General features: G+C 40.4%; 1 protein-coding gene across 1 annotated transcript in view; it reads left to right on the top strand.

Moving 5' to 3' along the window:
- The window catches only part of CNTNAP5 (contactin associated protein family member 5), a 216,236-nt gene that overhangs the window by 84,217 nt on the left and 108,128 nt on the right, over positions 1-23,891 (top strand). Inside the window, exon 9 of the mRNA XM_075028728.1 lies at positions 16,334-16,440. Coding sequence (XP_074884829.1) covers positions 16,334-16,440 — 107 coding nt within the window. The remainder of the gene's footprint in view (positions 1-16,333; positions 16,441-23,891) is intronic.

Here is a 23,891-nt window from a genome sequence, read left to right as displayed (position 1 = left end):
TAAAGCACTCTTCCAATGCAGTTCTCTGGACAGCATTAAATTTATATGTCTGTACTATATGATCTAGGTAGATCTATAGTAGATATGATCTATAGTAGTTATGATCATATAGTAGGTATGATCACAAACCCAAGGTAGATTAAAAAAAAAAAAAAAGGAAAAAAGTATTTGATTTACAGTTGGCAAAAGTGATTCTCTTATGGCTGGATTTGGTGTATCAGTGGAGGTGCCCTGGAGGGGAAGAGAGAAGCCTGTCATGTGGGAAACTGTTGGGCTGAAGTTCAGAAATTCCCCTTGTCACGAGAGGTGCGAGCCTCACTGGCACCACAGAGATCACAGCTTTCTCATTCAGTGAAACACCCAGCGCTCTCTCCCTGTCTGGCAACTCCAATAGCTGTGCTGATGCTGTTCTGCAGGGAAGAAGGAAGGATTTTTTTTTTTTTTTTTTTCCAAATCATATTACACATTTTACACATCTGGGGCACAATCTTGAGAGAGGTTAAATTTACAGAATTGCTTTCAGGAAGCTACACAAGTTGTTCAAAGATTCACTGGGTGAAGTACTGCTGGTGTAGTACTGAAGTCAAGAGTGGTCATAGCAGCAAGGGACAATTGGAAAGAGGGATGAAATTCAAAGAAAATACATACGGAAAATACAGACAAGAGGCAAATTCTTTGTGTTATTTTGCCAACACAATTGATCCTAAGCTAGTGGATGAGCTGGGGAAAGACTGAACAAGAAAGTATTAGTGGAGTGTGTTCCTCCTAACAATTTTTGAAAATTTTAGGTTCTGCAATCCTATATTATGGCATGATTGGTTACAACAAACTACAGATAGAAAGGTCTGGGAGAACAGGAGATTTGAATTCAAATCTAAAGACGGTATTGCTGTCTATTCTGCATGGTGTACCCTTGAGTATGTTTTCAAATCTTGTTCAAATCGGTTCATTGCACAAAATGTCTGACACTTCCAGTCACTGTAATTCAACTAGTTGCCATAGTTCAACTAGTGCTCTATACCGTAGCAGCTCTGGAGTATAGGAAAGTTGGGGTCTGGCTCCAGGCGTACAATATCCAGCTGTTCATTCTCTCTATATAAAGAGTGTTAAAACTCTGTAAAAGCATCTTCTCTGAGAAATGTGATCTCCCCTTTCTTAATTATAAGATTTATTGCTGTGTGCACTGTAAAGCATGTGTTTTTGTAATTTTAACGCATGTGGGAATTGTGTAGCTTAATTAACATGTAAATGGGACATTTGTCTTCGTTATCTAAGCAAAAAACCTCTTTTGAGGAATATGCCTCTATTTAGAAAGCAGTTTATTTGTTACAGACTTGTAGGCCAAGCTCATTCAGACCTGGGCTCTGAACGCAGTGGTTAGACTGCTCACTGCAACTTAAGCCTGCTCTTAAAAAGAGAATTAATGACTTTGTTTTGAAAGATGATAAACTGGGACTACTATTGATGTCGGCAGTATGTTTCTGAGAGAGAATCTAGTTGTGTAAGCATATTATACACACACCCTGACACACACACACTCTCCAGGATTCCCTGTATAAAGTGATGAGCCTCCATTAATCTAAATGGAGATATCTGAGGGACTAAGCCTTAATATCTTATCATCTGTCATCTCTAGTATTTGAACTAGATGTGTGCTCAAGTGAACTTGGTACGAATGCCTTCTGTCTCCCTGTATTTGTTATTTCCATCCTTCAGTAACTATTTCTCAGGAAATAAATGTCCTGTCACTAGCTGAGCTACCAGAGAGTACATGCAAAAAAAATGGGGGTGTCCATAGAGTTTTGCCTTCTTTCCATTTGGTGGCTGGTGAGACAGTGCCAAGTGAAGGTGCTTTTGGAGAGACAAGTGAACTTGACCCTGTTGCCGACCCTGCTTTGAGCAGGAGGCTTTTGCTAGAGACCTCCAGAGGCTCCTTGCAGCCTCAGCGATCCTGTGAATGAGGCCGCCCAGTAGCTGGTCTGGTCCTGCCTGAGTGGACAGTTCAGGATGTATCTGCAAGAGCTGGGATTAGCAGATAACACACAGAAAACTCACGTCTTCTGTGCTTTCAGTAGGATGTTAAGACATTATACAGTCTGGAGTTGAACACAGCAATATGGACTGTCCTGATGATAGAAGAAGGCTAGTTAGCACTATCTCCTATTAAGAGACTGCTTGTTTCTAGCCCTCAGCTGCAGTGCCAGCATCACTAATGTTCCTACTGGTGCATATCAAGTCATCTCCTATTTGCCATCCCCTTGTACAGTACTTGCATATTGTCCTTAGGTGAAACATCCTGTGCAAGGAGAGGCATCCCCAATCTAGTCATACCAGAACTGTGTCTGCTCTACAAGCCCTGTAAAGCAGTGCAGTATTCCCTTCTTCACCTCCTTCAAGACAAAGCTGTTCCTGCAAACTGTTCCCAATGCCTTGTGGAACAGGAAAGCAGAATCTGTACGAGAAAGCAATTTTTCTTGTAGCAATGCGTGTGTAGGACTCTTGACATTATCCCCACTGCCTGCCTGCTATTAATCCAGCTAACTGTTTTCTTTTCCTTTTGTTTGTAGTATGTATATTTGCTGTGGTTGTCCAAATACTCAAATTGCTCCGTCTTTTCTGACAATGTTGCAAAGTGTGGTGCTTACACTGCTGCTGTTATGAAGTGTTAGACGTCATAGCTGCCTGCAATGCGTTTATCCCTATTCCAATTAGAGGTAGAGAAAAAATGAGACAATATGCTGCTAAGCCATAGAGTTCTGCTCCACATTTAAAGGGAAGTGGATTTAATTTTATCCCTCGTTGTTGTTGCCTTTTCAGGATTTCTGCTTGGTTAGGAGTACAGGTACACGTCAAGGATTGTTTGCTTTACACTAAAGTAATAAGTCAGAAAATACAGTTTCTTACATCATGCTGGCATCTCCGCTCTATGGCATGGTACAGAGCAGAAAGTAGCAAGGCAGAGATGTCTGGAAGTGAAGATGCCATGAAGTCCTTGAATTCAGAGACTTCTTGTTGGGGAGGGAGAGAGACATTGCTGAGAATGCAGTCTTTTGCAGCAGTACATGTTGACCATCTCTGACCAAAAGCCATCTGGCATAGGTCCAAACAAATAAATGACTCTCTTAGAATTTATTTTCAGTTCAGAGTGATATAGATTAAGTTCATGACTACAGGGACTGTACATCCCTTGCTCTTGGTGTTTTGCACTGTAAGTGTTGTTTTGGGAGAGGAGACATCTTCTGGGGGTGAGATACTAAACCCAAAATCTTCCAAGGGAAATCCTGAGCAGTGAGAAAGTCTAATGAGAACAGAATAATTCTTTCTGTCTTTGGCCCCTAATCTGTAGGGTGGACGTCAGTGTCAAGGGATGGGGAGGTGGCAAGCAGCATAAAAAATTCATTTGCTTCTCATAGATGAACAACAGGATGTCTCTTTCCTAATGGTGTCTTCACTTATGCATTCCCCTCCTCAGTATTTTGCAGTGTTTGCAAAGACTTCTTGAACCTGTCAAACAGCCTCCTGGAAATGGGTTAGGGATGTGATTACAGAAGCTTCTCACTCAGCAGGGTAAGAAATCACAGCTGCATCTAGTGCAGCGGCCAGCTGGGCAGTGTGGCTGGCACAGAGCTCTTCTTTCAGTCTAACACTGATGAAAAGCATAAGGCTGCTGTCCCCAGGGATGCCAGTACTTCCCTTCCCTGGCTATCATGTGCGTATGGCAGAACGGAGGGTTGAGTCTTCTTGTGCCTTCTCAAACTGACAAAACCTAACCTGTTTCTTCAGGAGAGTGGTAACAAAAGTATTGGTTTCTCTAGAGCTGATAATGATTCTCTAACCTGAGGTTTATTCAGTGCTGTGACGGGCCATAAACTCAGGTGGGTTGCTATTTTCTTCATGCAATGTTTTCTCTTGTTGGCTTAGAAGGAAAACATGCTTGCTGCTATTCCCCTGATCTAAGCAGGACCCCTGAGCTATGGCATTGATACCAAAATACCAAGCTCTTAGGATCTACAGTCTTCGTTTTGAAATTTGGGGTAACTGGCAACTGTACAAATCTTGAAATACGGAACAGAGCTAGCGAGCAAAAGAGGTGGGCAAATGTATCTGAGTAAGGAGCAGCAGGGGGATGGGCAAACCCTGTGAAGTAAACACTAGCCAGGGTTGCCATTTGGTGTTTGGCTGTCCTAGGTTCATTAGCAGTCATGCTTCTAAATTTCTATTCTCTCTAAACCTGTTCAGAGTCCAAACTGTTTCTTGAATGGCCCTGTCTATATGAAAAGACACAAAATAGGTCTAGAAAACATCTCCTGCAAAAAAGATTGATTAAGGTCTGGTTCTTTAACCAGAAAAGATTGCTGAGGGGAGGCAGCATAATGGTCTTCAGGTGCTAAAACGCTGCTGCGGTACAGAAGGAAATAATCATCTTTTCTGACCAGGATGTATAGCAGAGCAGCCATGGCATAGACTGCCTGAGGAGTCTGTCAAGTCTCTGTCACTGGAAGGCTTTGTGAATAGGTTAGATGAGTCTGTGAGAAATAACAAACGTGGGTACGGGTGATCCTGCCTTGGGGTGTGAGCATGGACTAAGTGATCTTCTGAGTTCCCTCCAGCTCTGTGCAATTCTGTTGCATTCGCTCAGGCTTCTCCTCCAGCTGGAACAGCTGTGTCTTGTTCTTGCTTTAGGGGTTCTGAAATGTCAACAATAATAACACTGCTTAAAAAAAACCAACAACAACAACAAACCAATAACATGTGGGAAATATCTTTCAGGAATTCAGCTCAGGATTTCTCACACCTGTGAGAAAGCTCATTTGGTAGATGTATCTGTGGGACACTCTAAGGCAGTGCTGTGGCAGGGAGTAGGGACCATGTAGCCCATAGGTAAGGTTTGGTGGCTTTTTTTTTTTTTTTAACCGGAGATATATATGTTAAGTTTGGAGTGTAAGGAAATGGGGGTGAAGGAGCAACACTTTCTACTCATTTGTCACCTCCCTGATTTGCTTTTTGCTTCTGAAAACGCATGATTCATTTTTACAACTGCAGGATGAAGCTCTGTGTTTGGAGAATTTATTGCCCTGTTTTTTCTTGGGATTTCTTCTTTGCAGATTCCATGATGCCTAGAATGATAATTTAGCTCAGGCTGTTTATTTTTCTTTGATGAACAGTAACTTGATTCCCTTCTATTCGGCCCTCTATTTTCACAAGATCCTGTGACTTCTTGTAGTTGAGGTGTTTCTCCCTCATTCAGATGTGGTCAAAATGAGAGTGAGAATTTTGTAAGCCGTTAGGAGGAGGCGGGGACTGAGGCACTGGATAACTATGGGAACATCTTCCCCTTAGTAAATCAAGCCAACAACTGTGTGTTGATCCTTTCACAACCTCTATTTCAATTGCTAGCAGATGAAACGCAAATCCAGTTGGATGTATTCACTGACCTCGACCCTGGCCTGACCAGCCCTTTCCAAGAAGTACGTCCTCTTTGGGCTACTCAAAGGTGGTGCTGTGTGCAGCTCTGACTCTAAGAGTCTGTCATTCAGGCTTCATGGCTGTTTCTAAAACTGACACTCTGTTCTTTTGTGTGCCACAAACTGTTCTCTACAAGGAGAGATTAAATAGGCTGGGACTCTTCAGCCTGGAGAAGAGAGAGCTAGGCAGGGTTAAGCGATGAGGAGCAGCATGAAGGACATGAATAATAAACAAGAATTTGCTGTTCCTCACAAATTCAGTTCTTACACAACATCACATTGGATGTTGTTAGATGCTGTAGAGGTCAAATATAAAGGAAAAAGTCAGTAAGGCGTACATGAATCCATAAGCCACACATTGCTGGAAGCTGGCAAAGTGTTCAGTGGGATGTTCTTAAACTTATTTCATCAGCATCTTTGCTGTGACACTGTCAGAGTAAGGAAATTGGAGGAGAGGCACTTTTGATCTGATGCGAAGTCTGGAGGGAGGTGGCAGTCTTAGGACTGGGAGCCCAAGTTCCTTCCTGTTTTAAAAACATCCTTTTCATTGTGGGCAGCTTTTTGTACCTCTGTTGTTCAAAACCAAAATACATTTTGTCATATCTGTGCTAATCTCAAAATACATTGGAATCTGACTGCGAATTTTGCTAAGTACTAATACTTTCTGCACTGCGTTTTCTGTTCCTCCGTGGCAGTGGAATAGTGGGGGTGTGGGTCTGTCTGTGTGTGGGCAAACAATGGAAGGCATAGCCTGGGAGAAATTCAGGCAGCCTCTCATTTAAAAATAAATGAAATGGGTAGGAAAACAAATATGCAGATGCTGAGAATTTGGCCACACTGTTGAGAAGCTCTGGGATTTCCCATTCAGCAGTTGGCTGGAGTGCCAGATTTTGGGACTGGAAATACTAGCTTCAGTCCTGAAGCTGAGTTGGTTGTTTGCTGTGGTTGGCATCCTGTTCAGAGAATAGATGCAGGAATGTGGGCTCAAGAGATATTGCAGCTCGAGAGTTGCCATGGATATTAGGAAAATGTGCCAGAAAATCATTAAACCTCAGTCCAGAAACACTGTGGATTTCCAGCCCTTCATCATATGGCACAGATGCTCCCTTTGGGCTGAGCAAGGCTGACTGCTCTTACAGCAGATGGACCCCTTGGAATACAGCAGCAAGGGCTGCGGTGTTGCCTGCAGCCTGTAGGCATGGGTTGATTAATCTCATCCGCTTCTTGCATGCAGTGGGACAAACTGCTTTGCAACATTAGTCACAGAGAAGAAAGTTCCATTTCCAGGAGTTCTTGCACTTCGTGAGTACACAAAGAGGTAAGATCTGGTGTGGTTTCACCTACCAGCTGCTCCAAACTCTGTAAAGAGAAGCGCTTAAGGGGCATTGCAGTTGAGATAGCTTGTGCCAAACAGCTGTCATAAGGGAAAAACTGGCCTCGTTTTCCTCTGACTTGACAACTGTCATGGAAATAGTCTCCTTTGCCCCTGAAGATGGTGATAGACAAATAGTTGCTTCTACCAGGCTTTTGAGGCACATCCTTAGCTGTGTCACATCCTCTTGAGACACATCCGTAACGATGACATTGGTTACGTTAATGCTTTTGCACTCCTCAACCCCCATCACAAAGGATGTGTATTTAAGTTGGCCAGTGACAGAGAAAGCTCTGTTAAGGAGCCTGAAACTTCATACGATTCTGCTATTCCTTCCAGGGCTGAAATAGCTTGAAACCGTTGACTTTTTGGTAGCAAAGTTTAACAGGACAGAGGTAGGGCTAAGGCAGATACAGGAGCATGGTGTTGTACCCCCATTGTTATATTGTCATAAGTTCTATACAGCATTTGCGCTTGAGTATATGAGACTAAGTAGTCTTGGGATTAAGAAGGCCATTTTTTGTTGAACCTGTCATTATTCATAAATGAACTATGAGGGTAGTCAGAGCCTGCTTTCCTTTAGGCTCATATTCGCGTGAATGCATAGATAAATGCACGCATTGCTCTCCCTGTCTACAACTGCTAGGGTACTTTAATCTGATTGCTGCATTTCGTGTTGATTTTGCGCTGATGAAGCTTTGACTGGGTTGTCCTATTTTTACTTGGCTGGCACCCTGCCCTCACTATAGCAAATACTGACAGTACTTGTCAAGGACAATGCTGGGAACTTCAATTCCCTTAAGTGACCTGGGGGAGGGGGGGGGGGGAGAGATTCACGTTGAATCTACCTTGGCAGATGGATGGATGGCGCATCTTGCAGGACATCCTGGGAATTCCAGAGATCTGCAATGAGGAATGCAAATCTGACCTCCGATATTTTCTTATGAATCCTGGCTATGTTTCATCTCTGTAGCATCAGTGGGCAGACACAAGCACACACTGATATTGCCGTCCCTATTAAACCAAGATTCATCTGCATATTCCAATTCTCCTAGCAAATACAAATGGAGAGAGCAGCATGTGGTATACATAATAATCACTGCAATGGGATTGGCGTTAACAGCTTACCTCATTAGGGAGAAGCATACTGAGTTGATACATGAGTTTGCTTCCCTGTACTACTGGAGTTACAAAGCACAAATAGTGTCCTTAGTCCCTATCATTCTATCCCTACCCATGTTTTATCTGTGAAAATTCTTCATAACGTTTTCTAAATAAATTAGCTTAAAGTGTTCTTTTTTCTTGCTAAATAGAGCTGACCTTTTAAATCCTGCTTTATGCCTATTTCCTTTGTAGATTCCATTAGATTTTACTATCAATTTTTACTTGTAAGAAATAATAATAATTTTTGACTTTTCCTCCTTTTCTTTTAGTACTGAACTTAACATTGCTTCCTGTGTTGTACTGTCAAAATGGGCCTTTGGGAAATTAATTACTATTGCAGGTGAAGGGTGTTAGGATAAATCTGATGAAAGCACAGTCTCTTTTTGCATTTCCCAAATCTCCTCTAAGATTTAATGTATGCCCTGCAGCAGAAGCCAAACTTTATATGATTCCCGCCCCCCCTTCCCCGAAGTTGGCCATGCAAACGAGAAAATATCCTGGCTAATTATGCCCACTGAGTTTTAATTTTATTTATTACAGTCCCAGGCTGGGATTGAAAAAGCAAATACTTGATATTGTATTCACCCCCCATAAATACCTGCAGAGCATTGCAGAAAGAATTAAAAAAAAAAAAAAAAAAAAAAACATGCAACACTGAACCACCCACAATTTGGCACACATTCTTTTCATTCTCTCTAATATTCCTATTTTCAGTATTTAGTGTCTTCTCTGCAGAAATGACAATTATTTTGTATTTCAGATTATTTCCTCTTTGCAGGAAATCCTCTTATGTTTTCCCTTCTTGGTTTTATAGCAATGAGTCGGATGTTTTTAGATCACACTCCTTGATTTTGGATGGTGATCAAAGCAGGGATGAGTTGAAGACATAAGAGGGGATGTCATCTGTCCTTTTTTAAAACATTTTTGATTTAGGGTAAATCCCAAAGTAGATTTGAATATTGCCCACCTATATCTCCATGATCAGCCAAAACAAAGCATTTAAACTGCATACCTTGAGATGCTGTAATACCTGGATCTTTTTCTAGAATTGTTCCATCAAATGCTACGTACAAGAGAGGCTGTCCTGCCTAGTTATAAGGATCTGATAGTCCAGGTTTATAGTTCTTCTGATATTTTGTGTCACCTTAAAAAGATCACTTCAGTCCTGTGAGTGACTATTTTCCCCCTCACCTTTTGTCTCTCTTGCCTGTTTCAAATGTAGGCTCCAGTGGATGTGTTTACAAATAGCACAGGGCACACTGAAGCTTCATGTCTCCTTTCAGTTTCTATTTTAATTAAGGAAATTGTGGACAGGTTTTCAAATACTTTCCCTTTCTCATGCTTGTGTTGGTACTTTGTAAAACACTGACAATTTGCTTTGTGTTTGTGCAGCAACAATTACAATATTGTTAGAAATGCCTCTTTTTTTCATCAAATTGTCCTTACAGAATTTATCTTTTTCCTCTTTCTCAGTACTAAAGCTAAAGCAAAACAGTGGAGATAATGATGCGGAAATGAATGGGGGCAAATGTCTTAAATCCAAACTATATTAAATGGTGGGGAAGGAAAAGGTGAAAAAGTTATCTTAATGACTTAATCCCTTGTAAAGATCAATAAACAGTGGAAAAAATAGTATTAGAAATAGAAGAATATGTGACGTTCTGTGAGAGTTGAAGAACCCCTTGGGTCCTTCCCAAAAGTACGCATCTACATCAGAAATTAGACGTGCTAACCAATGTAATTAAACCGTTGCAGTTAGCTCATTTCAGAGTCCGAGTCTTGGAAATCCCCTCAATACCACCCAAGTTTTAGGGTGGAAGGGCAGGATGCAGAAAAACTGAGCAAAATTTAAAAACTCCAAATCCACAAACACCCAAAACCTGGGGGTTGGAATTGAAGTCCCTGCAGTTCTGAAGACCCATGCCCCCATCATCTCGTATCTATTCTAATGTTTAAACTTAGCTGGATAATGCAGGTAATGACAGAGCTTCTCTCTCTGATAGCTTAAGGGCTGACTGACAATGAAGTGTAATAAAACCATATAGAAAAATTCCCTGGTCTTGGACTGGTATATGAGCTTTGTGCTGTCAGATGAGCTTGGTCTGTGGTAGTTTTAAAACAACAATATGTTTGTACAAAGCAAAGTCTCTGTAAAAATAGGCAGTCACAGTAGAAAATGCAACCTCTAAAGAAGGCAAAGTTTTCTGTCCTTTGTGTTTCTTTAATGTGAATGAAAGGGAATCCTCATATTATTTGGACAGTGCCATGAGCTGGTTTTGCCTGCCCTGCCTTAATTTGAAGGCTTTTTGTTTTCCCTGACTTTGTTTCATACATGCAAGACCAGCTGCAGAAAACAATGATTCAGGCCTGAATCGTGCCCACGAAACGTGCACTGATCTGTAGGAATACTGTGTTTCAGAGCAAAATAAAGACAGATTCTTCAGCTTAATCTGCCACGCTCACATCACCACATCTGAACTGGAGACAGGTCGTGTTTTAATTTAGTCTTCTTGTTTTCCAGATAAGTTTGTCCATTTATTTATTTTCACGTGAAGCAAGAAAACGGTGCTGAATTCAAATCTCATTTACATGATGCCATTGCAGAGTAATGAAGAGCAGTGCTGATCTCATCCTTTAAAATGTGTTTAGTAAATGCTGTAAGGGGTAACTACAGAACTGGTTTGAGCAGCGTGAATTCCTTCCTGTAGCTGCAATGACTTGTACCTGTGGGAAGATGCTGGAGTTGGAGATAGATAGCTTTTGTCTTTGATACAGAGTGGAGGGACTTCCCACTAGTGCTGGAGAGGGGATTTGCCCTGAATGAGACTCCTGTGGAGAAAGAAGGCAGTTTGAAGGTTGGTAGGGGGCTGCTTAAGGGGCTTTTGGAATCCCACTTGAGTGCGGAATTGAGTTTCCGGGGGATACCTGGATAGAGTTCACCCCCACTGCTATTCCTTTAGAGTAAAAATTCATGGGATGTACAACCCCATGGTAAATTAAAGGCCAACTATGTATGTACGATATAATATCCTGTCCTTGTTTGTTTGTTTGATTTTTGCAGATGGCTTTTCTGCTTTTGCTTTGTAAAATGATGAATTCTAAATGGAACAGCTGTCTGTACAGGATGGTTTATTTGTTTCCCTTTTTTCATTTTCAGATTTATTTATATAAAATCCTTTCTGCTTATGCCAAGCCAAACTGTCAGCACATTTACCTCCATTAAAAATGTAGGTGTTCTAACAACAAAGCAGTCAAACCTTAAAAAAATGCCTTTTATCTAAGGCATAGATAATAGGCTCTTTTCCCTTCACTCGTGCCAATCCCAGCACAATCTCCTCCCCCAGTTCTGTCCCAGCCATGTGCCTGAGGGTAGTTGGCATCAATGTTCAGATCTTCTAAATGTTGGTCTCTCAGTGGTATGCAAGTGCAGAATCTGAGAACCAAGGTGGCCAGCAACAGAAATAATATTTTAAAATTTCAGTCATCAAGTTTCACAAATCTCAGAAAGAAGAAAAACCTACCTTTACGACAAATTATTAAAATGACAAAAATGCCTTTTTGGTTTGGTTTTTTTTGTTGTTGTTGTTTTTGGTTTTTTTTACATCTATTCAGTGTGATAGAGTAAATGATTTCCAGCATGAAAAAGAAAAATTGTCTTTGTTCACATTACTCTTGTTTTGCTTGTACTCCTTGACTTCTCATAACATAATAAATTTAGGGAAGAAAATGTAGATGGCTTAGAAAAGAAAAAACTGAAGTATTCCACAATACTTTTTTAAAAGTTGTTTTTCAGTTTTCTAAAGTTGCGAGAGGAGGGAGAAGTTGGGAGTTGTGATGAGGAGGGGATGTGTGCTGAGGAAAACCAAAGATCTGGAGAGTGTTAAGTCTTTTGCAGCCTGTCTTAATATTGTTTTTCCTTAGTCTTTCTCCTTCCCTCCCTCTGGTTCTGGTAGCTCTCTTTTCTCCCTTTAGTTAATGAAACCTGGCCCACTATTTTGCCACAAACGGACATCCAGGGGAAAATAAGAGTGGGGTGTGCTCCTGTGGTTCTTTCTTTTCTAATGCTCTTGGATCTTCATTTATTTTCCCCTTGGTAAATCCCTGAAGTTGTTACACATTGTCCATGTAGTAACATTGGTGGATTTCTCTTCAAAATGCTTGTCTGGTCTCCCCTTGAACCCATTTCTTGTATCCAGAATAACCTTTGGCAAGGAATTTCACAGATTTATGGCTCAGCAGAGCGGGACCAAAATCCATGCTGTTGCAATTGGCCTCAATCTGTCGAGATTAGTGAAAAGACACCATTTTACCGAAGCAAAGTACAGGCCATTACAGTAACACCATGAGTCTGTCGTACATGCATGCCTACTATATGAAGTCATCCCTATTAATGCTATATTTTGTTAATTATACATGAAATAGCTGCATCCCATAAATAGGAAAACATGCTGAAATAAAATGAATTTGAGATAATATTTAGGCAAATGCTTTCTTAATTGAAAAACTTCTAAATTTCATGTGTTTTCTTGTTATGGCATTGTTGAGTTTTAGAAACTTAGTGGTTGTCTCAAAATGATGTATATCGACAGTCTTAATATTGAGGATGTGTACTCTTTTTTTCTTTCTCTCTCCGATAGTTCTTTTTTTTTTCCCCTATTTATTTGAGAAGAATAGAGTGGTGCAGGCAGCATGTGTTGTGCTGACTATAACAAAATCCAGGAGGTGCTTATTGAATGTACTGAGTTTATTTCCAGTGAAGTGTAACATCAAATGTGTAGAACTCCTTCAGCCTTCCCACTCAAGTAATTTTGTCATTGTTATTTCTTCATCATTCCTATCAAAGGGCCAAATTTTGCCCTGTCATTTCTATGCAGTTTGTCCTTTGAATTCAAAGGAAGCACACATACAGTTTTGGAGGTGAATATTTCAATCTAAGGGCAGTGAATGCTTTTGTGCAGGCCCTGCATATTGCTTTGATGGCTAAGGTGTGTGTTTTCCAGCTTGGCCGGAGGAGGGAAAATTTTATTTGCTTCATTTATTTTTTTATAAGATTCATTCACCATGATATATTCTATGAATTAATCTGAAATCTGGAAGATCTGAGTCCCTGGTCTGTCACAAACTGTATTAGGCAAATCATTAAATTTCAAAGTGTCCCATTTATGATACTCACAAAAAATGAGTTGATCTGTTTGTTCATTTCAATTGCAAATAGGTCAGGGACTGACTGCTGCAAACTTTTGTCTATGAAACATTCTGTGATACCACTGCATTTTTTGCTAAAATTGCTTGATTATACTAAAATGCAAATATTAATTTATATTTTAAATTGTATGTCATTAAATCCTTCAACATGAGGATCCAGGACAGTTAGCAAACAGAACAACCTGTGATTTATCCATGCCTTGATTAATTTTAATCATAGCTATTTCTTAATTTTGAGTTCTCTGACAATTAGAATAAATTGTGCTTCTAATGAAGACACAACTGCTCAGCTAGAATGGGATTATGGTAATTATTAGACTTGCAAAGAAATTTGTTTCATAAGCTCTTAGAAGGGTTAGTTATCTGACCAAAACCAAGATCAATGCGGTTGGTGCTAATTAAAGAAAATAGACTAAGGAAGAAAAAAGGTTTAATTCTGAATTTATGAATATCATTAAAAGCTTACATGGCTAGTTTGACTTGCATTTTGTGCATAGTTGGGGGAAGAAGAAGTGTCTGCATTTGTAAGACAAGTAGAAATGAGAAGTGACCTTCAACTTTGTAAAGCCTCTACAAGGAAACTGTTTTAAGGGAATAAATGTGGCTAAGCCTCTGACACAGGCCTTTGGCAAACCACAAATGACTAGTAATTAACTCTACTGCATTGGGTTAATTAATAAAAGGTAGCTTAAAATAGGCAGAAAGCATATTTGTCCATTACACTGATGATGTAAATTATGATAATAACACAGTACTGTTCTTTTTACCTCTCCAAAGACCTTTATTAACACTGAATGTTTCTTGTTGCCAGCAACACTGTGATGTGAATACAACTACAGCTGCTTTACAGGTGACATAAATGAATGTTTATCACAAAATAGCAGAAAAAAGTACAGGTAATATGCTGAGGGCAAGGGCAGGCATGACTAAAGCACAAATATGAGCAAATCTGCTCTTACAGGCAAAATTCATGTACATCACCATAGAGCTGTTGAACCCCTGTGCTTCTCCCACAGCCTCTGGGATGAAGCTGTTGGGGAGTTGCTGGTTCAAGGGAGCTGGGATGGTCCTGCAGAGCGTAGCTGGGTGCAGATCATGCACCAGCCAGCCCTGTCTGTGCCATCCTGTAGGCTGCTCTTGCTTTCTTAACATCGACCCAAAGCCTCTAAATCTCTCTTCACCATTGCCAAGAGTGGATGTAATGGCAGAGGGCTGGCTGGGCTGTCACTGTACCAGCAGGGTGTCAGGCTCTGTTAGATGATTTCCCAGCATACCATTAAAAGCCAAAATCTCATCCCTTCTTAGAGTTCCTGCCTTGTAAGGATGGGGCAAAACCAACAGTTTTGGCTGTCTGCTTTGTATCTTTCTTGTTTTAGAAACAAGGTGTTCTCCACAGCACTGAAAAAAGCTCTCCGATGAGCTGGAAAACCAGGCACATGTTTCCCATTCTCTTTCCTCATTTTGTATTTGAGCCCAATGATTAAGAGAAACCATAACAACGATTTTTACAAGACCAATATATCTTACAATTGTTTTAACAGATGTTACAGATAGTTATAAATATCATACTGTCTTACTGAATTCCTTGTCTCTAATATTTGAATAATAAATAATGTCTATAGTAATTGAGTAAGCATTAATAAAAATTAATTAATCTTTCATATTAATATTTTATATGACCTTTATAATTTTATGTACGATGGTATAAATAGTGATCGAGTAAACCTGAGTTCTAGAACAAATCTCAGACTCACACTTGTACAGATGAGTATATATATGTATGCATGTATTTGCATACAGCATATTGAGGATGAGAGGTTGGTCTGATAGGCCTCTATGCACATACGCAGGTTTCTTTGGGTTGTCGATGTTCGGCAGCTCTAAACAGCCTTGGACTCAAGTAAGTTTGTTAATGCCTGGCCAGTGGGGCTCAGGAGACTGGTGAAGACTACGACTATTAGCAACATACAGGTTTTCTGCTTACACACTTGAAAATCATTTTAATTGTAGGGATTCTAGAAAAAACAGACTGAAAGCCACAGTTTAAGGCAATATGCACACTTGAATGAAAAAACATTTACAAAAGGATGAGATGAACTACAATAAAATCATGTCTTCAGCTAGTACAAATCTAGGTAGCCTCAGTGATTTCACCACTAACAGCACTGAAAGATCTGGGCCATAAAAGGGGTTTTGAAGCTCAATTTACAGCAAAGCAAACCCTAGTGGAGTGCTGGTGTGTATGAGATAAATTGATTGCCTGGTTTCTATCCACCCACCCATCACAATTGAATCAGTGGTATAAACAAGTTACTCATTTTTCAAAAGTCAAACATACAGTGTAAAAGAGAATATCTAATATACAGCAAGGAGACAAAAGAAAAGGAAAGAAAAGGAAAACAATGAACAATGTCTGTTTCCATTTAGGCTGGTGTAACTCCATTGCACTGCTTGTGTTTACACCAGTGTACTTCAGATCAGCATTCACTTCTTGTCCTGGAGATTGAATTTATCTCCCACAGCTTTTATTTGTGTTCACTTCCCAAGATGCATGCTGTTGTGCTTCTTTCTTCTTTTAATAATTTTCTTCACAATAATACTTTAGAGGCATACCAACTAAAATGAGGGAAAGAAGTGAGAGTACAGAACTCATAATTGAAGCATTTTTTTTCCTCTCAATTCTGAGATTTTCATACTGTTTCTGTTACCACAAGTGTAACTCAGCCTAATTTTGATAGCAGTGATGCCTGTTTAATCAGAGAACAGGGGATTCTCCTTTGAAACAAGCTTTCAATAGCATTTTCACCTGTTACTTATCCTTTGTGCTCGGAAAGTTTGTGAAACTGTAATTGCTAGTAAGTGGAGACAAGTAGAATGTTTTTACTGAGAGTGATCTTTACCGACTTGCTGGATACATTAAATGTTGTTGTCTTCAGTGCTTGTATTTGAAGTCAATCACAGATCAGAGGAATAAGTAATTATTTTAGGTATTATACAGTGATTCAGCCCGAGGAAACTCTTGCGTGAATGGGGAATTGACACAGTTTTATAATTATTTTTTCCAGCACATTATTTTTACAGAAATGTTTATAATTAATTGCATTTTTTAAAAAATGTCTCCAATTAGATGTTTACCCAACTACTGTGAACACGGAGGAAAATGCTCTCAGTCCTGGACCACCTTTTATTGCGATTGTAATGATACAGGCTACATGGGAGCTACCTGTCATAACTGTAAGTAAACACCTACAGTGTTTTCTATTATAGCTCGTATGTCAAGATGCACGTAAACTAGAAAGCAGCTTTGTGAGAAGTTGTATCATATTATAGGATGTAGCACGTGGTTCGAACAGGTCAAGAATTGGTCTAAGAACGCACAGGAATCCAATTGCAAAAATGCATGTTTCTTGACAAATATTTTGGAGAAAATAAAAGTTATTTTAACTAATTTTTACATTTTTTCCTCACATTATACATTGATTTGGGGAATCTTAAATTCATTTATGTTACATACACACTGTAGACACATTGGTCATTAGACATTTAGTTGAATTTAGCTGGGCTGAGCTGGGTGATTTTAATCTGTGTTTGGGGCTGTACATCAGTTTTGGCACCATGGGCGGCTTTGATTTTAGATTATCAAAAAGTTCATGTTGCACACCCAGTTTTGACGGTTTATAATTTTGGAATTTTGCTGAACTATTATTTGGGCTGCTGCTATTAGCAAGGGTACAGTGTCTGAAACAGTGGCAGTACATGAAGAATTTAGCTACTGAAATCCACAGCAAAAGGAATATTAAGGTTTTAAAGGTTTAAAAAAAAAGTATCAAACAGTAGAGGCACAGCATGCTGGGAATTCTAATAAAAAATAGAGAGAGAAAGGGGAAGCCAAAATAAAGCCTGTGCATACAGCTGAGCAAAAGGGAAACCAGTTAGAAAATGAAGGTAAACTTCCTGTTCTATCACTGGAAATAAAGAGAGAAAAAAATAGTAAGAATAACAATTCCAGGAATACCACTATAACCACTCCAAGTGTTTGATAAGCACTTGGACCGCAGATAGGATGAGGTTGGTGAGAGATGCATTTTTTTCCCTGTTAAGCTAAAAAGCCAAAGAGAAGAAAAGGTACTTAGTGGTTTGAAGCTGAGAATATTGGCAACGGTACTGTAATTCTGGAGACTTTAATGGTTTGCTAATTAAGGGTGAAATCATTTGTGGTGTGGGGTCTGCAGCTGATGGGAGAGGCTGTTGAGAGGTCTATTCATAGATTCGTCACATGAACTCCACACTGTAATCACAAAGGAAGCTAAGGGTTTGGTGCAGAAATCATGCCAAGCCAGATGAAGGATGGGAAGAAAAATGCTAAGGTTATGGTTTTGAAAAGAGAGTTTACTTTTTGTCCAATGCCTTTGTTGTTCCAAAAGGCATCACCCCTCTTCGAAGCCTCCAAACCCAACTCAGAATACATGCAGTGAATGAGGCCATAGCAGAGTATTTACACTAGCTGATGGTTGGTACAAAACTAGATGGCCAAATCGGTTGGTGAGAAGGGAGAGGCTCTTTGGGGAAGGAAGAGACCTGTCGCTGTTGACCGTCAAAGGCAATCAGGGATGCTAACCTCTAGGCTACATCTGTGCTGTCATATTAGCTGAGGGCCTGAGGGTCACTATGTCTGTGCCAGCTCGGTGTGGCTTGTGTCCAAAGGAGACCATCTCATTACTGCAGAACTGCTTCATGACTAGTTTTCCCTATGGACATTTGCATGGAGCTAGTGAAGGCTCCCGCTTCTGTGAACTGGTGTCTGCACTCTCAAAGGCACATACATAGCTGCAGTTATTTTCACTGATGTAAAAACTACTCTGAAAAGTTTCTCAGGAAGGTCTTGTGTTCAGACTTTCCAGCAGATCGAGCTGCGCACACATGTGATGTACAGCTATTCAGCTGCTCAGCTTATTTACAACCATATTATCAACAGCTAATTTGATTCCAGCTAGATTGTAGAGCCAGCTGCCCTGTAAGCCAAGCAATGCTGAAAAATAGCAACATTAGTCCAGAGGAATGCATTCATGTGCTTGAAATGTGCAAGGAAACCAATTCAAAGCCGGTGGGCAAATGCAGTCTGTTGATAAGAAACCTGCAGAACAAGAGACGTTATCGCTTTCAGCTGATAGTGGTTGACGTACAGGAGTACCTTGTAGCAGATGAATGAAAGCCGCAGATCTGATCACAGCATAACTCCAGAATATCCTCAATGTACAGGCAACTCTTCCAATCATGTAATTCAGTGTAGTTCTAGCAAAGTAAAACTTCTAATTTCTTAAGGTTTGAAACATTATCTCAATAGATTTTGATTTTTACTAGAACACTGAGGCTGACAGGCTTGAAATTGAACTTGTACCACTTTGGAGAGGCTATTTCTTTTATTGAACTGCCCTTCAGACCCAAGTCCATGCAGCAACAGTGGAAAGATTTAACTGGCAATCTGCTGCAAGTCAAACATAGTATGAATAGTTTTGTTGTTAGCTGGATTTCTTTTCTGTCTGAGTTTCTTCAGTGTGGTTTTTGCCTCTTTTTGATGTGGTGTTTGTAAAAGGTGGTGCCACTGGTTGAACAATGTAAAAAGCCCCATTTCTGGCCATGCTTTCAGGAAGAACTATATGACATGCATCTGCAAACTAGAATTAATTGATTTATGTTTTACCAGCTCAGACTGGGACACCTTACCATTTTAAGAACTGAGAGCTGAAGATACATTGTCCCTAACTTCCTGTCATCATCTGCAAAGTGTTGAAATACATTTTGTGGTTGCTACATAAGCAATCTTACTGATTTCTTCCAAATATTCATGGACCACACTGGATCCTGCTGTGAGGAACAGCTAACAATACAGACTGTCCCTGATCCAAAGAGTTTGCTCTGAAGCTTCTGAGGGGAAAAAACATGCTGGTGCAGGTGATGGAGTGCCAGAAAGTCTTCATCAGCATCATAGGTGGCAGTTTCAGTCTACCAGGTACATAATTATTGCTAGGCTTTCTTGTAGGCAGGGATTAAAAAGAGGAAGAAATTGAATGCTTGCAGGCATGAAGGAGTGATATGGGAGAAAGCAATAATGTGCTTGTTTGAAAAATATAAGGCTATGGCCAGAGGACTTTGACATTTTTGACAGAGCAAATGCCAGAGTCATGACAGGTAGCTAGATTTGAAACATGCCATGAAAAGCAGAGATAAATAGTTTGTATTTGATGCAACAGAGGGGGTGTAGACAGTGGCAGGGCAGAACAGTAAGTTGAGAGAAGACACAGCTGGGACAATGTTTGCATGACCATGTCAGATACGTGGGACAAGATTTTGTCTGTCATGACTGAAAACGGGTGTAGTTGAAATTCAAGACACGTCAATGAAGCAAAAGTGCACATCTCAAGATACATATAAAGAACTAGCTGGGTCTAGACTTGGCCTTAATATAATCTTCCTGGAGGCAGTCAATTTTCTGCAAACCTCAGGCATCCTCCTGCTCACTCAGAATCCCTTCTGATCCTGAAAGCTCCTAAACTGTCACAGGAGGTGTGGCAATCTACCTGATCCAGATGAGGGTCCACCACTGAAAGAGTGTAGGGTCATGTCCTGTTAAATAGCTATTCTGTGGCAGACAAGTTTCACTATGAAGTCTCATCTGGTCCTGCTTCTGTTCTCCTCCTCATCTCTGAACATAGCTGTAAATACAAGTAAAATAGTGCTAAAACCCATTGGTGTTTTCTGAGTTTCAGTAACATGGGAAGAGTCTGAATGGTTTCTGAACAGGTTGTTTCTTTCTTGCATAGCTTACTGCCTGCTGCACAAGTCCATTTCTCTGTTTAGTAATGGTTAATCCTCCTTCACAAGCTGCCACGTGGAATATTATCAATACCTTTCAAGTCTTTTTGGGGGGTTTGGTTTGGTTTTTTTCTTCCAACGGGGAAAGAGGATTTGGATTTACCTCTCATCATTCCAGCTTCCAGTGCAATTCACATCTTCTTATTGGGTAGGGTTGTGGTTTAACCCCAGCCGGCAGCTAAGCACCAGACAGCCACTCACTCACTCCCACCCAGTGGGATGGGGGAGAGAATCAGAAGGGTGAAAGCGAGAAAACTCATGGATTGAGATAATGACAGTTTAATAGGTAAAGCAAAAGCCGTGTGTGCAAACAAAGCAAACCAAGGAATTCATTCACCACTTCCCCTCAGCAGGCAGGTGTTCAGCATCTCCAGGAAAGCAGGGCGCCATCACACATAATGGTAACTTGGAAGACAAACACCATCACTCCAAATGTCCCCCTTTCCTCCTCCTTCCCCCAGCTGTATATGCTGAGCATGATGTCCTATGGTCTGGAATATCCCTGGGGTCAGTTGGGGTCAGCTGTCCCAGCTATGTCCCCTCCCAACTCCTTGTGCCCCCCCAGCCTCCTCGCTGGTGGGCTGGGGGGAGAATCAGAAAGGGCCTTGGCTCTGGGTAAGCGCTGTTCAGCAGTAACAAAAACATCTCGGCATTATGAACACCGTTTTCAGCACAAATCCAAAACATAGCCCCATCCTAGCTACTATGAAGAAAATTAACTCTATTCGAGCCAAAACTAGCACAGCTAGTCACAGCACTGATTAGCAGTTGTGTTTTCATCTCTGGACTATCTGTAGCTGTGAAACTCTAAACCGTGTGCTAGTGCCTTGCTGTCACAAATGCATGTGGACATGCAATTTGATGGGAAATGTAGAACTTGTGCTGACTGTCCCTGGGTACCCATTTCACTGCCTGCAGTTTGGGGAAACTAGGAGTCATGGAATAACCCTATAGGATATTAAGCCAACAGTAGGTGAGTTACATTTGCTCGTATATGAGTTTTCTTGTGCCTTAGTTTCTCTTCCTCTGTTGGGAATAAGATCCAATTTGCACGTATATTAGAAAGTGTGTGATCTATATCTTCTACTGAAATGGTATGGATTCTTTCCTTTGAAACTACTGTTTGCTTACTGCTACTTGAGCTGATCTGTAGCTAAGACAGTGCTTTGAGGATACAATCTTATTCTGAGTCTGTAAAATGCATGGTTTTGCTTCTTGGTTTATCTTTTAAATGTGCTCCACACAGCTTGCATTTAAATAGGTTGAAGATTAGCTCAGCTGAAGCCCTTCTAACAATAGATACTTTCCCCATTTCTACAGTGTGGTGCCTAGCCTGCTGATCCATCAGGTATTGGAGTAGTCTGATATAATCTAGATAGATAGGAGAGGATCCGTTATGTAATCACATGTGTGAACCATAGCAAAATAGATAATACTGTAATGTTTGTTTTCTCTTTTCCTCTTTTAGGTAGAAACACTGCTATTAGTACACAGTTTGGGAAAAAGGCCTGGGTCAGACTCAGCTCATCTATTTTTTGCTGTCTGATACTGTGACATCTAATCCAAGATAGTGGTCTGCTCGCTCTCTCTTTCTCTCTCCAACAGTGTGAGCCATTTTCAGAACTTGACTAATCTCACTGTGAGATAGGGTGTCCATGGTAAGTTCATGGACCACCTCTGAAGCACGCTAGTGGCTGTCATCTGTAGAGGGAGGCTGTCTTAGCTTAGACATACAGTAGGTACCTGAAGCTAGATCAGAATTATAGGTGGAGAGAGAGGGAGAGAAACAGAGGGAGAGGAATTCCAGGTGTGTATTTATACATATATATATAGACACACAAAATATTTTTATTTGAAAGGTCATAGTTTAAAACCTGCATAGTCATCTCTCTTATACTATTAATTCTCCTTGTAACTATCATGTGGTAATGAAAGCAGTAGACCAGTGTAAAATGGCCCTGAGATACAGAATGTTATCTTTATTGCAAGGTAATGATTAGTAATCTCCTCTTTCTATGAGTTATGTTAGTCCCTTAGAAAGCCTCATCTTCCCCTTCTGTATTTCTATTATTTTTATATATCATAGTTTTCAGGTGGCCTTTAGTCTTGGGTGTATTTTTTTATTCCAAAGAGTGCTGAACATTGATATAAAAGATGATAAGAAATAAAAAATAATGGGTTTATTCTTCATGTTCTGGGGATGTCAACATGTCTCAAAGCTTTGCAAGGTGATAATTAACAGAATGTAATTTAATTCTGGATATTTGCTTTGGTGTGTGATCTATCTTGCACATGCAGGCATGTGTCTTATTGGCCTAGGTAATTGCTGGAGAAAAGATCCATCCAATAATGGAAATGTCATATAGTCATTGATATGACATAAACTAAACATAACTTCAGGCTTTGAAAATGTATTTTTAATATTAATATGCTTACCGCATACATCATTTTTGATCTGAAAAGCTTAATATAGCTTCAGCCAGATTGTTAGCAGTACTGAAGCTGTATCTTAAAGCACCAGCCATGGATGTAGTAATTCTCCCGTTTTCCAAGTTCGGGAGATGCATACATTTTGCTGGCTGGGCAGATGAGGTTCAGAGAGTTTCAGTCTGCCAGGTGTCTAACAGTGAGTCTGGTCATGTAATTTGCATATCCTAAGTAGCCAGTTTTCCCATCTGAGATTCTTGGAATAGGTTTTTTCTGTGTGTATTTGAACACATTGGTGTTCTTTGACTAAATGAAACACGTTTAATATAAATATCAAGCCTTCAGTAGTGTACTTGGTGTTTCTGCATGTTTTTGTTCTCACCATGCTTCTGGCATATGAATTTTCATTGTTTATTTTGTAGTAAGTTACCGTCTTATTAGTGCTTCCCCTTCAGTTTGTATACCTGTAAATTGTACATCTTCATTTCTCAGTGGTGTTCATTTGAAAAAAGTTTTTCCTTTGCCTGACATTTCCTGATAGATAACACAGAGACTATTCCACTTCGGGATTTTACTGCAGAACAGAGTATGTGGTGGACTAACTCAATTCCTTTTGAAGCCAGCTTGTGTCACGTGCGACCGTCACCACAGGGACACCTGTACTTTCAAGAGCAAGGCTGAAATACCGTGCTTTGCACGGTGCTCTTCAAGTCTTTGATTTCTCCTTTCCCTCCAACATTGCTCTGAAAAGCGGTGTAGGTCTCCCTGACCGCTTTCGTGCAGCAGCAGGACTTGCAGGTCACCCTGCACCAGGACCAGGCAGGAGCTGCTGGGGTACGTGACTGACACAGCCGCCTTCAAACCTCCGCAGGGAAGCGACAGGGGAGGACGGGCTGACGTGACCTTTCCTATTGCGGCTGGGGGGAGCCTTAGCTTGAACTGTAGGAAATTGTCTAATCCCTAAGAGTAATGGAAGGATCCCGCCCGAACATCCATTTAGGTCACATTGTGGTAAAAGTAATTTTAAAGGTATCTATGGAAATAACACATTATTTATCAGATGAGTAAATACATATTTTAAAAAAGGGAAAATAAGCATTCTGTCATCCAGGCACATCACAGTGGAGACTGCATTAGTCTGTCAACAGCAGAGCTGTCAAAATCTGGGTTTTGAGAGTACAGATTTCATTTTCTGGCATTTAACAAGACAATTGTATTATAAGGGTGAGAATGACAATCGTTCCCAGAGTTCATTGCCTGTACTAATCCCCCTGCTGTTGGAATGAGAAGAAACCTCCCATTGCATGTTGCTTTATTTGTTATTTAGAAAAACCCTTGATTGAACACTCATTACTCTGAGCCTGTAAGAACAAATCTGTCAAGCC

Source organism: Buteo buteo, chromosome 5 (genome assembly GCF_964188355.1).
Source record: "Buteo buteo chromosome 5, bButBut1.hap1.1, whole genome shotgun sequence".
Lineage (NCBI taxonomy): Eukaryota > Metazoa > Chordata > Aves > Accipitriformes > Accipitridae > Buteo > Buteo buteo.
This window is presented reverse-complemented; position numbering and strand designations above follow the sequence as displayed.